Below are 19,117 nucleotides of genomic sequence, written 5' to 3'. Positions count from 1 at the left end.
ATTCTGTCACTTTGTTCACAAATAAACTATTTTTTGGTAATTAAATCATTGATTATATTTGATGGAAAATACAGAAAACATGAAATCATCTTCTAGCACGTTAAAAATACTTTAAAAAAATTTTACTGGCTAAGAAACTACATACTTAAAGTTGACTGTAAACAAAAATTCTAAATAGGCTAAACATTTAAAAATGACCCTAATGGCAGAAAGTAAAGAAGAACTAAAGAGCCTCTAGAAGGTGAAAGAGGAGAGTGAAAAAGCTGGCTTGAAACTCAACATTCAAAAAACTAAGATCATTGCATCTGTTCCCATCACTTTATGGCAAATAGAAGGGGAAAATTGGAAGCAGTGACATGTTATTTTCTTGGGTTCCAAAATCACTGTGGATGGTGACTACAGACATGAAATTAAGACACTCCTTGGAAGGAAAGCTATGACAAACCTGCTGCTGCTGGTGCTAAGTCGCTTCAGTCGTGTCCAACTCTGTGCAACCCCACAGACGGCAGTCCACCAGGCTTCGCCATCCCTGGGATTCTCCAGGCAAGAACACTGGAGTGGGTTGCCATTTCCTTCTCCAATGTGTGACAGTGAAGTCGCTCAGTCTTGTCCGACTAGTAGCGACCCCATGGACTGTAGCCCACCAAGCTCCTCTGTCCATGGGATTCTCCAGGCAAGAGTACTGGAGTGGCTTGCCATTAGTATTAAAAAGCAGAGACATTACTTTGCTGACAAAAGTCTGTATAGTCAAGGCTATTTTTCCAGTAGTCAGGTACAGAAGTGAGAGCTGGACCATAAAGGAGGCTGAGCACTGAAGAACTGTTTTCAAACTGGTCCTGGAGAAGACTCTTGAGAGTCCCTTGGAATGCAAGGAGATCAAATCAGTCAATCCTAAAGGAAATCAGCCCTGAATATTCATTGGAAGGACTGATTCTGAAGCTGAAGCCCCAATATTTTGGCCACCTGATGTGAAGACCTGACTCACTGGAAAAGACCCTGATGCTGGAAAGCAAAAGGAGAAAGGGAGTGGTAGAGGATGAGATGGTTAGACACCAAACTGTCAGATGAAATTCATCCACCTCTGAGCCCTGTGAAGGATTGCCTGTTGAGTACAGTGCTGTTACATTAAATTATGCAAATTTAATATAAATATTTGAAAGTTGTATTTTATGTACGATGTTTAAAATAGTGCAATCTTTAAATTTTTAAAAATGGCTGGAGTCAGAATTTCAAAACACTTGAACAGCAAAGTGAGGGCAGTGTTTGATATTACTATATGCAGTCACTTAATACACAAAATTTAACTTTATCATGTGTCAGTTTCCTATATATGTTGTGTATGTGCTTTGAAAGTTTTGTAAATGATCTGCTGACTTGTACTGCTATTTTAATATTCAGTGTTGTTATAATTCAAAAAACTTTAAAAAATATCAACCAACCCAAATATTCATTTAGGAGTGGTGTTAATGCTTGTGCTGTAAAATATTTCTAAAAACTGGTAACTCTGGAACAGAATCATGTTTGTAATAAAATTTTTTTCTGATGCACTGTTGGATTGATAGGTAACAGCATGGGATACTTAGAACCTATGGAGCAGATTGAATCTAAATTCTCTATCCTATTTGTAAATTTATGATTTTTAAGAATTCTCTCTCTGGAACCCTCCTGGCAGTCCAGTGGCTAAGACTCTACAGTTCCACTGCACAGGGCATGGGTTTGATCTCGACCTGAACTAGGATCCTGCATTCTGCCTGGCAGAGCCAAAAGCAAAAAGATAACAAAGGAATACCCTCTTTGCACTTTTTTCCAATGGGAAAATTAGTACTTGATGAGTGAATCTTGTCCTATCCACACTTACACATTCCTCACTCCACTACTCTGTATTATATAATACATGGGTTTGTTGAATCTTGGTTTAAAAAGACAGCTTCAAAAACCTAACACAACCTCTACAAGACACTCTTAGAATGAGGCACTTTGAATATGGACTTCATATTAGATGATTTTTATGGTTAAATTTTATAGGTGTGATAATGGTATTGTGATTATGTAAAAGTATGTCAGAAGATACAGGATGACACATTTAGGGCTCAAGTTTCATCACAAGTAAAGACAGATAAAACCATGGAAGGATACTAACATCTGTTGATTCCACATGAAGTATGCCTGGTCACTGAATCTTCCAAATTTTCTGTTTGAATTTGTCGAAATATTTGGACAATTTTAAATATATTGGGAAATATATTGACCAAGAAAATGTTTATATTGCTTACTGAAATTCTTATGACTTGAAAATCCCATTTGCGTAAACTGTCAAATGGTTGTGCACGTTATCTAAGAGAGATGATACTTTTTTTCAGTTGGTGTGCATTTTCACTCCTCTAACAATTTTGTGTATTGACAATGTCAACCAAAAAAGAATGCACAACCTAAAAGTTGGGAGCTTTATACAACAGACATTCTTAGGACTTCAGGCCTGGGAGACGGCCTCTCAAGTAACCTTGGGAAAATTGCTCCAAGGAGGTGAGGGGTTAGCTAGGATATACAGGGGTTTTTTAACAAAGGGTAGATAGTATGAATGACACAAAATTATTGTAAATTAAAGGAAAACTAAACATCTCAAGGAATTTAGCGCTTTTCTACGCATGGTAAGATACAAGAGTCTGGGCTTGAACCAATCCTTTGATACCTACCTCAGCTATCAGCCAGTATCCTGAGCTTCCTCAGGGCGCACCATGGGGTGTGGTTGCAATCTGAAGGCTGCCAAAAGGCAGGTATTCCTTGTTTCCTTTCTGAGTTCCCTTAGGGCTCACCAATTCATCCTCGAAGGTGGCCACAACCACTGACGACTATGACATTCTTTGTTTACTGATATGGCAGGCAATATTCCATTTCTCACAAGTAATTCTGAGAAGCTGGCATCATATTTTATCATGATTACTACAATTGCCAACACCACCACACTGAACTGCTGTGCCTCCTGGGAGAAGCCCTATTGTCAACAGGTTTTCAAACTTTGCACTCTAGGTCTCTTCTCACATCTCTTCCACCTGCGTCAGCAACAGCCACCTCACATCCGCTTCCCTACTCTGACCGACGGTTTAGGTCTCACTGCCAGCTTGTGGCCAGGATACCGCCTGTAGGCCAGATGTGGAAGTGCCCTTCAATTCGGACCGGCGCTCTGGCGCATGCGCCGCGTGGCGCGCAGCCTCAGTCGGATGCGGCGGGACTGAAGCGCTCTCGGGGCGTGGCTGGTGCGAACGCGAGTCGGGCCTGCGTGAGGACCTGCTTCGGCCCTAACTGCCGGCGGGAGGCCTGGGAGAGTGAACGGTTCGGTCCGGTCCTTGAGGTCTTATCGGCGCCTTCGAGTCCCAGGGAAAACCGCTGTACTGCTGGCGGCCACTGCTCTGAGGCCATTGCGCAATCCGTGAGGACAGCAGGGAGTCCTCGCCCTTCCACTCTAATAGGTCCGAAAACAGATTCAGAGAGGCCAGCTAGTGCCTCTAAACCGCACCGGCAGCGGGAGACGGCGCTAGGACGCACATCCACGTTAGTTTCCTCCCGACAAAACCATCTGCCTAGTCTGGCGTTGTATCCGTCCCTGCACTGAGCCAGAGGTCATCGCTTGCAGTATAACGTGGACTCTCACCACGGGACACTTGTATTCCTGGGTTTCCTGGTGTTCCTTAAGGGCTCTGGGATCACAATTCGTAATGAGTTATGGGCCTGGCCTGATGTGTCCAGCCTGTGTGTTTTCAGAAGTCCTGATTTGAGTTTCTGGAAAGACCTACCTGAGATTTGGGGGCTCTGGAAGTTGGAATCCTCATGTAGGTTCCAACTAAAATGATTTTGTCCCCTAGGTTCAGCTTCTGGTTCCCAGGAACAAAGCCGATCTTTTAAAGTTAAGAGGAATCTCACCTGGAAAGTGGCTCATCTGAGTGGAGACCTCGCACCAGGACCTCAGAACCCTTGAGGAACAAGGCCAAGAAAGAGCAGATCCCAGATTTGCATGGCTGATAGCACAAAGTAACCCTTGTGTTCTGCAAGCCTCCTTTCAGACTGTGACAACTTGTTTGAACTGGAGAGGAGAGATGAGCTGGGCTAAGGCAAGGGGCAAATTTGCCCAGGACATTACAGTTTTTAGGGTTTCAGAGAGCATAGTATGGGGGAAAGACATACCACCTACCACTAAGAAAATGTTATCTCAGACACTCCTAAAAGCCTTTGACTTATTTCAGGTTCTCCATTCTTTCCAGTTCTTGAAGAGGCCTCACAACATGCCCCTTATCACATGGGGCATTGAGAGCTGTGTGTACTTCCTTCATCCTCACTTCACAGACACAGGAAGTGAGTGCAGGAAAGAGCCTCCTGGATTACTTGTTTCTGCCTAGCACAAAGGATGAAGAAAACTTAGCCCCAGAGGATGAATGTCCAGGTCATCCTATTCTTGGCAGCCTAGCCAATAGTCAGATTTTCAGACACAGTTGAGTCAAACCTGCTACTGCTGCTGCTGCTAAGTCACTTCAGTCGTGTCCGACTCTGTGTGACCCCATAGATGGAAGCCCACCAGGCTCCCCCTTCCCTGGGATTCTCCAGGCAAGAACACTGGAGTGGGTTGCCATTTCCTTCTCCAATGTGTGAAAGTGAAAAGTGAAAGTGAAGTCGCTCAGTCGTGTCCGACCCATAGCGACCCCACGGACTGCAGCCTACCAGGCTCCTCCATCCATGGGATTTTTTAGGCAAGAGTACTGGAGTGGCTTGCCATTGCCTTCTCCGTGAGTCAAACCTAGTTTCTTATCAAAAGAGTGAGAAACTACTGCCAAGGTATTTAAGGACCAACAGATGTTCTACAGGAGGATATTTCATCTAACTAGTGTATGGAGCGTATAGGTAAGAGAACCAGGAAATGCAGGGCAGAGCAGATCCCTTGTGATCTATTCTTTCTCCTCCAGCCTCACTCTTGTAGTTCTCTACATGTAGTGTCCTTGATCCCACAGAAAATAACAAATCTTAAGTGAGTTATTCTTTTCCTCCAATTAGTGTCTTATGTGAGACTTTTTAGGGTTAGTAAGTTACAATGGAAATACAGAAATAGAAGAAAACCAACTTCAAAGATAATATACAGGAACACATCAGTACCAGGATGAAGTAATATGCAGAAATATGCAGATTCTATGCTGTTACTATTCTGTGCTACTGTTGACCCAGTTTGTCTGCATTTTCTTAGTCATAGCAAAAATGCAAATGTTGTTACATGATTTGTGTTGGCCCTTAAAGAAATCATCATGCTAATAAATCATCATGCTAATTCCTCATAAGACAGTAAGAATCCTAAAAAAAAGTTTCTTTCCTAATCTTCCTGTAGGTATCACAGTAAATAATCTTTCAGTGACTATGGGAAATGGGTGCAACCAGCTGCCTGCAATTGCTCCTCAGGGAAGCAGCACTTTGTGCTGAAGGAGAATTCAGTCAGTTCGTTTCTAGGTGATGCAAGACTGTGGTCTTGCAGACCTCTTTGGCTTTGGTATGTAGGCAATGTTGGCTCCTAAAATAAGTTGGAATGGGTTTATTCCTAGAAGAGTTCATATAGAATTGTTACTATGTCTTCCATAAATGTTTGGTAGAATTCACTTGTACCATCTGGCCTGTACTTTGTGTGGGAAGCTTGTCAGCTACAAATTGTTAGTAGAGCTATTCAGTTTTCTCTTTCTTCTTGAGTGAGCTTTGGTAGCTTGTATTTCAACAACTTTTTCTATTTCAACTAAGTTGTTGGATTTATTGGTGTAATTAATAAAATTTTATGCTACTTTAGCCACATCCCACACATTGTTATATTCATTCAGTTCAAAATATTTTCGGATTTTCATTGTCATTTTCTCTTTATCCCATGGCTTATTTCAGTTCAGTTCAGTTCAGTTCAGTCGCTCAGTCACATCCGACTCTCTGCGAGTCACTAACTTCCAAATGTTTGGCAACTCTACAGATATCTTTCTGTTAGCAATTTCTAATTAAATTCTATTCTGGTCAGAGTGTATCTTGTATGATTTCCATTCTTTTAAATTGTTTGCAACTTTTTTTGCCCATAACACGTGCACTTGGAAAGAATGTGTATTATGCTGTTGTTGGAGTATTCTATAAATGTTAGTCAAGTTAGTTGATAATCTTATATCTTAACTGATTTTCTGTCCATTTGTGCTATCAATTACCCAAGTGTTGAGATTGATAATTTGCCTACAGCTATTTCAATTTTGTATTTATTTCATGCATTTTGAAGCTCTGTTTTAAATGTATTGGAGCTAGAAGATAACTGTTTTCCTGTTGGACGCACACAAGTACAATGCAGGTCTGTCTCTAAGGGCCATTTGATTTCTCCAGAGAAGAAATTTCTCATCTTTTGCTGGAGAGTAGGTCCCAGTTGATAATGCACATGGGTTAGGGGAGGAGGACAAGTGTGTTTGGAAAGAGGGGAATGTCCCCAATACAACTGAGCAGCAAGTTCACTGCTTTCCCTTTCATGTCTCATGTTCAGAGTATTACGCATTTCTGAGCCTGTAGCCAAACTGGTTCCTTTTTGTCCTTAATATAAACAGTATAAATGGCCCCTGCTTCTGCTCTGATACAATAGTTGTCCTTCATATTTCAAATTTTTATCGAGACCTCCTGTTTACTGGTGGTTTTTCTCTTGTTCTCTTCATTGCTGTGATTTTATAAATGTAAAAAGTTTCTAGCATTTTATTGCTGTCCAGAGAGATGTTCAACACAGCACATTTTCTAGTCCTTTCCCCTTACCCTTTTGCTTAGCTGACCAAACCCTGAATGATTTCTGTAGCGGCTGGAATCAGCTACCACACACTCCCTATGTATTAGCTTTTCCCAGCTCTATGTCTTGAACCTGCTTGTCAGTATCACCTACTCTCAGTTCAGTTCAGTTGAGTTGCTCAGTCGTGTCCGTCTCTTTGTGACCCCATGAATCACAGCACGCCAGGCATCCCTGTCCATCACCAACTCCCGGAATTCACCCAAACTCATGTCCATCGAGTTGGTGATGCCATCCAGCCATTTCATTCTCTCTCGTCCCCTTCTCCTCCTGCCCCCAATCCCTCCCAGCATCAGTCTTTTCCAGTGAGTCAATTCTTCGCTTGAGGTGGTCAAAGTATTGGAGTTTCAGCTTTAGCATCAGTCCTTCCAATGAACACCCAGGATTGATCTCCTTTAGAATGGACTGGTTGGATCTCCTTGCAGTCCAAGGGACTCTCAAGAATCTTCTCCAACACCACAGTTCAAAAGCATCAATTCTTCAGCGATCAGCTTTCTTCACAGTCCAACTCTCACCTACTCTCAGGTACCACTCCAATGCCAGTTTTACCCTCACAACTACTTTGGGCATGTTGCTTTGGACTTTCCCTGGCTCTCATTACCTACCTTGCCTTAACGCTCAGTTATGACCCCTTTTTGCCAATAAAAGTACAGTAAGAAAGGTCATGAAGCTGCAAATGTGAACTTCCAAATTTCTTTCTGGCTGTGCTGGGTCTTTGTTGCTGCACAGTCTTTCTCTAGTTGTGGTGGCTTTTCTTGTTGCAGGGCACAGGCTTGAGAGAGAGTAGACTTCAGTAGTTGTGGTATATGCGCTTAACTGCATCTCGGCATGTGGAATCTTCCCAGACCAGGGATCAAACCCTGTCCCCTGCATTGGTGGGCAGATTCTTAACCACTGGATCACCAGGGAAGTACCCTGTTTCTTTTTATCCCCTAACTCTGGCTGTCAATGGGTTAAAAGATTATAATTTAGAAGTGTAACTGTAAGTAGTGATAATATATTCACCAGTATTTTAACCTTAAGATCTTAAACAATCCATATAGAAAGTAAACAGCACCTACTGAGTAGGTAAGAATTTTAAGAATTTAATCTATAACCTAGATTCTTTGCCAAATTTGTGATGGAATTATCGATCAAATACAATTATTGAGATTTTCCAAAGGTCTTTGTTCAGGTACCAGTAAAAGATCAATCTTAGGACAACCCTTGAATTCTGAAAAAGAACCATTTTGCAACACGTTTTCTTTTTTCATTTTCACGTCTGAAGTTGGGATGTCTTAAAAATTAACAAAGTGTTTTCTCTTTGTCAATCTATGGCATCTTCAGGACTTGATGAAATGTGAGACATGCCCTGTTGTTCTTCCTGCATTTTCTTTTCAAATAATTTTATTTTTGTCTGTGCTGGGTCTTCGTTGCTGCGTAGGCTTTTCTCTAGTTGCAGTGAGTAGGGGCTACTCTCCAGTTACAGTTCAAAGGTTTCTCATTTGCTGTGGCTTCTCTTGAAGAACACAGGCAATAGGGCATGCAGGCTTCAATAGTTGTGGGCTCAGTAGTTGGGGCTCCTGGGCTCTAGAGCACAGGCTTAGTTGGTCCAAGCCATGTGGGATATTTTCAGATCAGGGATTGAACTTATGTCCCCTGCATTGGCAGGTGGATTCTCTTATCACTGAGCCATCAGGAAGGCTCCTTTTCCTGCATTTTCATGCACAAGTTCCTTTTTCTGACTTTCCCTCCAAGCTTCCTTACCACAATCAGCAAAATGCTTCCCAAGGACTCTGACCACATTTCAATTGTATTAAGAAAGCTAATGCTTCTGATGCTAAAGCTGAAACTCCAATACTTTGGCCACCTCATGCGAAGAGTTGACTCACTGGAAAAGACTCTGATGCTGGGAGGGATTGGGGGGCAGGGGGAGAAGGGGACGACAGAGGATGAGATGGCTGGATGGCATCACCAACTCGATGGACATGAGTCTGAGTGAACTCCGGGAGTTGGTGATGGACAGGGAGGCCTGGCGTGCTGTGATTCATGGGGTCGCAAAGAGTTGGTCACAACTGAGTGACTGAACTGAACTGAATGCTTAAAAGAGAAAAATAAAAGCTAAACAGAGTTAAAAAACATTGCTAAATTAAGGTATGTATAAAAGGAGACCTGGAAAACAGGTTAGTGTATAACCATTTGAGACTTGGACTTTAGATCTACTCTCTGGACTCACTACACATGGATTCTTATGATTATATTTGGCTCTAAGTCCCAAACAGATTATATATATCAGCCAATTAGAAGACATATGTGACAAACAAGAGTCAAATCCAGAAGAGATGTTCACTTATAATCTTATGAGGTCAGGAGGAACTGGGAGGGATTTATAATTCTAGAGATCACCAAAGCAGAATCATGTCAATTGTCATACCATCTTATGGTATCCAAACTAGTGAGGGTATTATGCAATGCCAAAGTCCAGATGCTCAGTCACTACCCTCATCATTCTATGTGGGCTCCTCTGCTGGTGCTGCTGAGTTGCTTCAGTTGTGTCCGACTTTGTGCAATCCCATAGACGGCAGCCCACCAGGCTCCCCTGTCCCTGGGATTCTCCAGGCAAGAACACTGGAGTGGGTTGCCATTTCCTTCTCCAATGCATGAAAGTGAAAAGTGAAAGTGAAGTCCCTCAGTCTTGTCTGACTCTTAGCGACCCCATGGACTGCAGCCCACCAGGCTTCTCTGTCCATGGGATTTTCCAGGCAAGAGCACTGGAGTGGGGTGCCATTGCCTTCTCCAGTGGGCTCCTCTGAGTTGGAGTCAAATATTCTGGGATTATCTCTTGAAGGAAAGCAAGTCTTAATCTGTCACCTTCCTCCATTTCTTATTAGACATTAGCAACATTTCCTCTAAATTTAACATGTCACTTTCCTGTTATCCATGTCCAGTTAACTGCTTCAGGTTACCTTTGATCAGGATGTACCGGTTATAACCCCACCTCCTCAAGGTAATAAATATTGCATCTATATTTCCCCCATCATTTTTTCATGTATGGATACTAGTCACTGGTGAATAAAATATAGCTGACTAGGGAGCGTGATTCATGGGGTTGCGAAGAGTACATGACTGAGTGACTGAACTGAACTGAGGGAACCTTTTAAGCACCACTTGGGGAATCAGTCATTGTTTAGAAAATCAGGGATGCAATTAGTTTATTGAATAGTAACTTCTGTTTTACTTATGTATTCACTAAAAAACAATCAATTTTCTCTCAACTATTTTACAAGCTTTTTGTTTTAACTTCTAGGAGATGATCCTTAACCCTCTGTTTCCTAGCTCCACAACCCAATTGAATTATGTGTAATACAGTGCATATTTTAAGCCTTGTCGTCTCAAAACATACTCTCCAAGCCTTTCCCAAGTTCCAAAGTGTAAATTTAATCAGAGAAGAGAGAAAATGCAGAAAGAAAGGAAATAAACCAAGCAAAACAAAATAATAATAGTTTAGCCATTAAGTGAAGCAAGGACCTGTAATTCCTCCCCAATATAGATAATATTCTGAGCCATGTCCTTTGAGCTGTTTTGTAGATACTGAAACTGCCACCAGATGCAAGAAGTTAATTGTTTGCTGCCCACAAGCAAGCAGACCCCAGATGAGTTAGAAACAGAAGGCTGATGATGTTGACTCCTAATTGCCTTACCATTAATCAATGAGAAGAACGTCCATGAGCTGATTATGCACCCCACAGTTCCTTGTTCCTCACCTTATGTTTCCTTGAAAGCCATCAGTTTGGGTCTGATGAGCACTAGCTGTTTGGACTCCTTTGGTGCCCTGCAATAAATGGTGCACTTCCTTTACAACCCAGTGTCAGTAGATTGGCTTTACTCTGCTTGGCCAAGAAGACCGAAGTTTGGCTTAGTAACAATGCTGCAAAATCAAATGACTTTTGGGGGTTATAGCAAATATTAAAACATATTGTGCAATCATAATTTAAAGAGGGCTACCCAGGGCTGGAAGGAAATACGAAAAACACAAGGCACACGATTTGAAGAGAAAGCCAATGTTCAATTCTCAGAGAGTATGAACAAAGGAAACATGTTCTGCCTAGACAAATATAAGGTTCTTGCACTTAGAAATGCTGGGTAGGATATATAACTCTAATAACACTGGCTGAATGGCAAAGTACGGACGTTTTCACTCTACCCATCTGAGCAACAAGAACAATCAATTCACTGTGTAGCATAACAAAGTGCTTGGTACCTAAATATATTAAGTGAATGACCATATCTGAATACTCTTACTATATCCTGAGAATGTGAAAGTAAGAGTGATGTTAGAAACACTGAAGTCTTTGGAGTAAGAGCATGTGATTGAAGACCTCATTTAATGAGGATCTTTCCTGTGGACCCGCTGGTGTATGTGGAGGTTGGAGCTCTGGCTGAAGCCCTTCCCACATTTGTTGCACTCATAGGGCTTCTCTCCAGTGTGGACTCTCTGGTGGATGAGGAGTTTGGAGCTCTGGCTGAAGCCCTTCCCACACTTGCCACAGTGATAGGGCTTCTCCCCAGTGTGGACTCTCAGGTGGATGCGGAGGTCTGAGCTCTGGCTGAAGCCCTTCCCGCACTGGTAGCACTGGTAAGGCTTCTCCCCCGTGTGTGAAGAGCGGTGGATGTGAAGGTTTGAACTCTGACTGAAGCCCTTTCCGCACTCCCCACACTTATAGGGCCTCTCCCCTGTGTGGATGCGCTGGTGGATGTGCAGGTTGGAGCGCTGACTGAAGCTCATACCACACTCCCCACACTCGTAGGGCTTCTCGCCGGTGTGCACTCGCTGATGGATGTGCAGTTTGGAGCTCTGAGTAAAGCCCTTCCCACACTTGTCGCATTTATAAGGCTTCTCACCTGTGTGGACTGAATGATGAATGAGCAGACTTGAACTCCTGGTGAAGCCCTTCCCACACTTATCGCACTTATAAGGCTTCTCATCTGCGTGGACTTCACGGTGGATGAGGAGACTGGAGCTCCTTGTGAAGCCCTTCCCACACTGATCACATCTGTAGGGCTTTTCTTCGGTGTGGTCCCTCTGATGAAGGACTAGCTCTGAGCGCTCACTGAAGTCCCTACCACACTGACTACATCTGTACACTTTCTCTGAAGGGCGGATTTTTTCACCAGGGTGACCACCTGGGCTGGCAGTACATGTTTTCCCACAGTCTTGATGGCTACAGGGCTTCTTTGTACGAGCTCTCTGTTGACGATGACTGGCCACCCGGGATTTCCAACCACAAATGTCTTTGTGGTTATAGTCAAAGGGCTCCAAGGATTCTTTCAGCTGGCCAATATGGCGAACTGTCTCCCCTTTGAATAATGGCAAGACCACTTCTTTTACATCAGCCACAAGTTTATCTTGAAGGTTCTCTGAACAATGCTCAATGGGAGGACTTCTTCCTCCTGTCAGTTTCCTCTCAGTGCTTTCTTCAGTTACAAACAGACTTTCGCTTTCCTGAGGATCCTGGGGCTCATTCTTACAGAATGAGGAGTCCTGGGTGGCCATTTGGATTGGGACTTTCAAAGATGAATATTCTTCACTCTCCATGTTTTTTTAAATCATCACTCTGAAGAGTCACCACACTGTTTGTGGTTCCTGGAAATATGAGAAGATACTTTTCTCCACTTCTGACAAGTAGAAAGATCCAGTTCAGGGTTACTTACACCTCGCTGTGAATATTCACAATTCTGACTCCTCATTACTGTACTAAGCCACCTCTTCCAAAATTTGCCAGCAGGAAAGCTCTTGAGGTAATTGATAACGTAAGTACTTTATCTTCATTTTCCACAAAATTTTCACTCAAGTCTCCTAGGAAACAAAGGGAATTCAGTGATAACAAATTCAAGATTTCAGAGCTGCCTAAGGTAACTAGCAAAAAGTTGTCTTGTCCTTATACTTATATCATTTGGGTTAATGTCAGGAAGGGAGAGGGCTTGGGTACACAAGACATTTAGAAATCTTGTCTCTGCTTTTAAGTACTGCCAATGAAAGTATTTGTACCCTAGCCTTGTAGAAGGCTATGAATCACATATCCTTGTTATCCCACAATAAATATTTCATTCCATTTTACCAATTAAATGTCAATTAAAATAAAATGAAGTACTCGACTTTAATAAGTGCTTGGGATACAAAGAAAAAAATACAAATCCTTTTGCTTGATAAGCTAGAATCTACTGGGAAGAAAGACATAGGTCAACAATAATGCCATTTAAATGCTCTGTGTTCATGGGAACACAGAGGGAGGGAGGGGCAGTTGACTCAAACCTTGGGGAAGATTTCTGGGAGCAATGTAAGGGAAAAAAAAGTGGAATGTGGAGAGAAAATATGACATGTTCTGGAAAAGTATAAGTAGTTTCTTGTGAAGGAAATAAAACAGGTAACAGTGGTAAAGACTATGCCTGGAGAGGAAGACAAGAACCGGAACAAAGGGCTCGGTGTGTAGTTAAGAGATCTCCTCAGCCATGTAAAGCTATTAAGGATTACAGTTGTGAGTGAATGACTCTGTGATTATAAAAACCATCATAAATGAGTAAGACTTAAAGGTAGAGAGAGAGCTGCTGTAGCAAATCAGAAGAGTAATGAGAAGGATGGTTGTGGAGAGAAAGGGAGAGATTTGTTCTAAATCACATGATGACTGACTCAACTCAAAAGGGAAAGAAGGCCCCAAGCATGACTCTCAAGTCCCTTGAATGAGTGACTCGGTATGGGTTACTATATCGTAAGAAGGGGCTCTTAATCTCCAAGGCTAGAGTAGGGAAGGGGGACAGAAAACAAACTTGGAATATGACTTTTTAAATTTGTGGTGCTGGTGGAATATTCTGTTCAGTAAGTGAAACATGTGGGTCTGGAGCTCCTGGGAGAGAACTGTAAGGGAATATAGATTTTAGACTCACTATAGATGGTCCCTGACTTACGATGGCTTCACTTACAAATTTTCGACTTTATGGTGGTGTGACAGTGATAAGGCTTTGAATTTTGGTCTTTTCCTGGGATAGCAATATGCTGGATAAACCTCCCTCATGATGCTGGGCAATGGCAGCAGCTGCAGCTCCAAACAGTATGCTTACAACCGTTCTATCTTTCACTTTCAGTACAGTATTCAATGAACTGCATAAGATATTCAACACAATTATAAAACAGGCTTTGTGTTAGATGATTTTGCCCAACTGTAGGTCAGTGTAAATGTTCTGAGCATAATTAAGGCAGGTTAGGCTAAGCTACGATGTTAAGTAGATTAGGTGTATTAAAGGCATTTTTGACTTAAAAGTGTTTTTCAATTTACAATGAGTTTATGGGGATATAACCCAACTATAAGTTAAGGAAGATCTGTAGTATGTATGTTCAGTTCAGTTCAGTTCAGTTGCTCAGTCGTGTCCAACTCTCCGCGACCCCATGAATGTTAGTCAAAACAATTAGGGTTAAGATCCTTATATTACACTGAAATGACCAAAATAAGAAAATCCACAACGGTCTTGGAAAAAAAAGAAAGACTGCCATTACTATAATAAAATTGCTAGGGAACTCCTTGTGATAAAGTGCAGATGGATGAGGTCTAATGGGGAAACAAACAAACAAAAAACAAACGCACAGCTCAAATTATGTACAGAAAAAGGCTCCTGAAGAAGTAGGAGAACGTCTGAAGAAGTCCAAGAAATTAAAATTCCAAGCTCAGAATCAACTATTCTGAAGTAAGAGAGGTTTATTCTGGAAATAGGTATATTATATCATGTTGGACATTTCTAATATCTTGACTAGTTGTTGCCATTAGCAGCGCCACTGTCCCAACTACCCTCTTCCTCACAAAAAAATGAAAAACTAGGAGGTTAAGGGCAGTCGCCCCATATAAAGCTTCAGAAACAAACTGTTTGCAAAAAGGACTCCTAATAGTATGATTTGGGCTGAAGACAGCAGCATAAGTTGAGGTAATGCCAAACCTGCATAATGACAGGGCTGAGGTACAAAAAGAAGCAACCAACTCCACATGTGCCCATGATAAAGCCTCAAGCTAATCCGTGAGGTGGAATTTCTGACAAGAAGGACATCCCAGAGCTGGAAACTGAAGCCGGGCATGTCCCAGATAACATACTGGCCTTAAGAGGCAATCTCAAAAAAAGGGTTTACATCACTCACCATCTGGATTCTTATTAGATTCATCCCAAGCCCAGTCAGCAGAGGTGTCCCCTGTAAGCTGAATACACATGCACCAAAAAAGAACTGAGCATCAGCTGAGGGTGGTACACTCCAGTATCATGCTGCGAACATAAGACTTTTGAAAAAAAAGAGACAATAAACATAAGGCAACAAACAAGAAGGTAGAAAGTAACATCAATAAAGACAGGTGCAAACTCATGAAACAGTAAACAGAGGTAACAGAATTTAAAAGGTTCATAATGAAAATCCCAGAGAATTCTGAGGGGATATCACATCTAAAAAAACTACGATCTAATAATAAAATTGGAGAAGGAAATAGCAACCCACTCCAGTACTCTTGCCTGGAAAATCCCATGGACAGAGAAGCCTGGTAGGCTACAGACCATGGGGTCACAAAGAGTCGGACACGACTAAGCGACTTCTTTTTAATAATAAAATATAAACACACTGCTAAAAAGAATAATTAGAATTTTTCTAAATTAATAAAAGATTGAAAACAATGATAATCATAATATTTGAGACTTGTTTTTCAGACACCGAGTTGTTTTTGTCTCTTTATGACCCAAGGACTGCAGCACGCCAGGCTTCCCTGTCCTTCACTATTTCCCAGAGTTTGCTTAAACTCATGTTCATTGAGTTGGTGATGCCATCCAGCATTTAAGATTTACTGTCCTCATCTGGAACACTCAGACAGCAGATGCATGATCCTAGGTGAGAAAAACTATTAGGACACTCATTCTACACTGGAAGAACCAAGGTTAAAATGATCAAGCAATCTGTGTCATAGCTACTGTCAGACAGTCTGAATTAAGGTCTGCAATCTAGATGGGTTGAATAGCTAAATGAATATCCACCTAAAATGAAGACTGAGGGGGTACTCAAGGAATGCAAAGTAAAGGTAGACAGATGGAATGATAAAAAACTATCTTGTGTGAATTCGATGAATATAGTAGAGGTAGAATGAAGAGAAAGAAATGATCAAAGAATTAACAGGGAAAAAAATTTCTTAGTTTTCAGGAGTCAGGGTTCACTAAATATTAGAAATTGTCTGTGAAACCTCACGACTTCAAAGAAACAAAAAAAAACTAAAAAAAAACCAACCCCAGAAAATGCTAAAATCATCTAGACAGAAAAGGCAAATTATGTGCAAGTACAAATGAGAATTATATTGACAGTAAACTACAGAACAGCAGTATTGTATACCTGAAGATAAATGAGCAATATCTTCTAATTTAGGAAGTAAACTGACTATAAAATTAGCCTTCTGTCTCATACCCAAGTCAATCAGTAGACTGGCTAGACACTTTTTCAGGTAAGAAAAGATTTAGAAAATCACTGAAACAATTATTCAGCAGTGTACTGTAGTAAAAATTTTTAAATTAAGAAAAAGATGACATATAAGAAATAGCAGTGAGCATTAAGAAATCAGTAAAATAGACAAGCTGAATCAACTGTTGATATATAAAAGAAAACAGTAATTAACCAAATCAACCAAAATGCTCTAGAAACAGAATGGAAAGGGAAAAACATCAAATAAAATATATTTTGAAAAGCAAAAATTAGTTGTAGGAAAGGGAAAAAACAAAAAAAGGAATTGTAATCTATGTGTACTATTTGACTGCAGGAACAAGAGTTATGAAGTCAAAGCAATGTAAGTATTAATAACTGTGTGACTCTGACATAGACTCTTGGGATGATGGGCATGTTGGGGGAAATAATGAATACAAAAAATAAAATATTGATAAACTGAAAAAATAGCAGTATATCATAATAAATTAAAATTAAAACTACCTGTTAACACTGGTTAAAAACCCAAAGCCAGCTGACACATGTTGCTTGTGAATGTAAACTGGTATCACCCCTTAAGAAGGACATTTTAACAATTATGTGTCAAAATCACAAATGTATGCACTCAACAGTCCAGCTTGGGAGTTTTATTCTTCAGATTTCTTGGCACAGTTGTGAGTGCTACTTGCACAAGATTTATTCACTGCAGACAGCTTGTGACAGCGAATGATCAGAATTCTAAGTATAGATCCTACCTTTACTTTTGCCTCTCTGCAAACCAGTCTCTATCAAGCAGTCCCAGTGATACTGGGTAAATCAGTTCATAGCATTTTATTGTCCCAGTGGCTTCCCACTGAACTCAACACAAATTCACATTTTTTTACCAATGCCTTCAATGCCACAAATGAATCAACCCCCACTCTATTCTTCCCAGATGCTTCCTGTATTCTAGCCACACTCCTTCTTTTAGGTGTCTGGGTCTTCTCGTGAACTATTCTCTTGCCTGGAACATTCTTCCCCTACCCAGTCACCTGTTTAATGCCCATTAACGCTTTAGGTCTCAGTTTAAACATCCCTTCAGAGGCTTTCCTTGAACCTCTCAACAATACATTTATCACTCTCATCCCATCCCATGCCCTCATTCTCCCAGAACAGAATTCTCCATCCTTCACAGGACTTAATGAATTCACAGTAACATACTGTGTTTACTATTATGTCTCTTTTACAAGACTATAAGACATATTTCTTTGCTGCTAAACTCCACAGCAGTCAATTTTTAAATCTTGATTCCCTGGTGGCTCAGACTGTAAAGAATCTGCCTGCAATGGGGGAGACCTGGGTTCGATCCCTGGGTCGGCAAGATCCTCTGGCGAAGGGAATGGCAACCTACTCCAGTATTCTTGCCTGGAGAATTCCATGGGCAGAGGAGCCTGGAGAGCTATAGTGCATGGGGTTGCAAAGAGTTGGACACGACTGAGCGACTCACACACACACATGTTCATAAAGCAGTGGAGTATTAGATACATTGCTTTCCCTCCAGAAACCTGTCTGGAACCAAAGAAAATAAATCAGACTTGCAGATCTAATGGTTAAAATAAAAGTATACAAAAAAATATGTAATCAGGTCTGAACCTGTGAGATATAAATTGAAAGTTCCGAGAAAAGAAGGAGATTGAGGATTTCCTTGTTTGGTACAGTGGATATGAATCTGCCTGCCAATGCAGGTGATACAGGTTTGATCTCCAGTCCAGGAAGATTCCACGTGCCATGGAGCAACTAAGCCACCACCACAACTAATGAGCCCACGTGCTCTAGGGCCTGTGCTCCACAACAAGAGAAGCCACGGCGATGAGAAGCCTACTCACCGCAATGAAGAGTAGTCCCTGCTCTTTGCAACTAGAGAAAAGCTGGCACACAGCAATGAAGACCCAGCACAGCCAAAGATAGATAAAATTAACAAAAAAAAAAAAAAAAGGAAAAGAGAAGGAGATTGAATGGGAGGGGTGGTCAAAGATCTCACACAGGTAAAGTACTTCAAATAAAATCTTAACAGACAGAATTAACGAGAAACCAGAGCATGGTAATCAAGGGCCCCAGAGCAAGGAAGCATGGAGGACCTCAGGAAAACAGGCTTAGCTGGAAAGGAGGGTGATCATGGGGCAGCAGAGAATAATGCTCTGTAATAAAAGTAGAGCTTGAAAGGGTCTGAAAGTGAGGGGGGAGTTTAGAGGCTCTACACCAGCAACTAAAGGTAATGGGCATGAAGAATTCTCCATTATACTATAATCCGCAACTTGCTCCAACTGAGAGAGCACATCTGAGACACACAGGTGTGGGTGACTGTGCAAAAAAAAAAAAGGAGTCTCAAACTCTGGCTTATAAAGGATGGACCACATACAGTTTCTTGTACAGTTCTCCAAGTAAGGCTACCATTCTCCAGTTCTCACCAAGTAAAAGTTCTTTAGGGCTTTCCAGGTGACGCAGTGGTGAAGAACTCACCTGCCAATGCAGGAGATGCCAGAGACACGGGTTCGACCCCTGGGTCAGGAAGATACCCTGGGGCAGGAAATGGCAACCCACTCCAGTATTCTTGCCTGGAAAATTCCACGGACAGAGGAGCCTGGCAAGCTACAGACCATGGGGTCACAAAAAGTGGGACATGACCAAGCATACACCCACAGAGTTCTTTAGGTGCTTACAATAATCAAAAACATCCTTTTCTGCCAAAAAGAAATTAAGAAAGTGATTCCTCAACTGTAGCTCCTGGGGCCCCATCGATATTTAAAACTGAAGAAACAGAGACTCCACGGCACTGGTATTCAAGTTCACGTTCT

The 19,117-nt window shown here is 41.6% G+C and overlaps 1 protein-coding gene across 1 annotated transcript; it reads right to left on the bottom strand.

Moving 5' to 3' along the window:
* Positions 1-7,164: 7,164 nt before the first annotated feature.
* On the bottom strand, positions 7,165-12,417 carry ZNF239 (zinc finger protein 239). Its single transcript, XM_055425201.2, has one exon. It carries the CDS (start codon positions 12,390-12,392, stop codon positions 11,181-11,183), a length of 1,212 nt encoding a protein of 403 aa, XP_055281176.2. The 5' UTR covers positions 12,393-12,417; the 3' UTR covers positions 7,165-11,180.
* Between the last annotated feature and the right edge of the window lie 6,700 nt (positions 12,418-19,117).

Source organism: Moschus berezovskii, chromosome 12 (genome assembly GCF_049115385.1).
Source record: "Moschus berezovskii isolate FMDL1 chromosome 12, NW_MosBer_1.0, whole genome shotgun sequence".
NCBI lineage: Eukaryota > Metazoa > Chordata > Mammalia > Artiodactyla > Moschidae > Moschus > Moschus berezovskii.
Note: the sequence above shows the minus strand (reverse complement) of the source record. Positions and strands in the feature narration are given on the sequence as shown.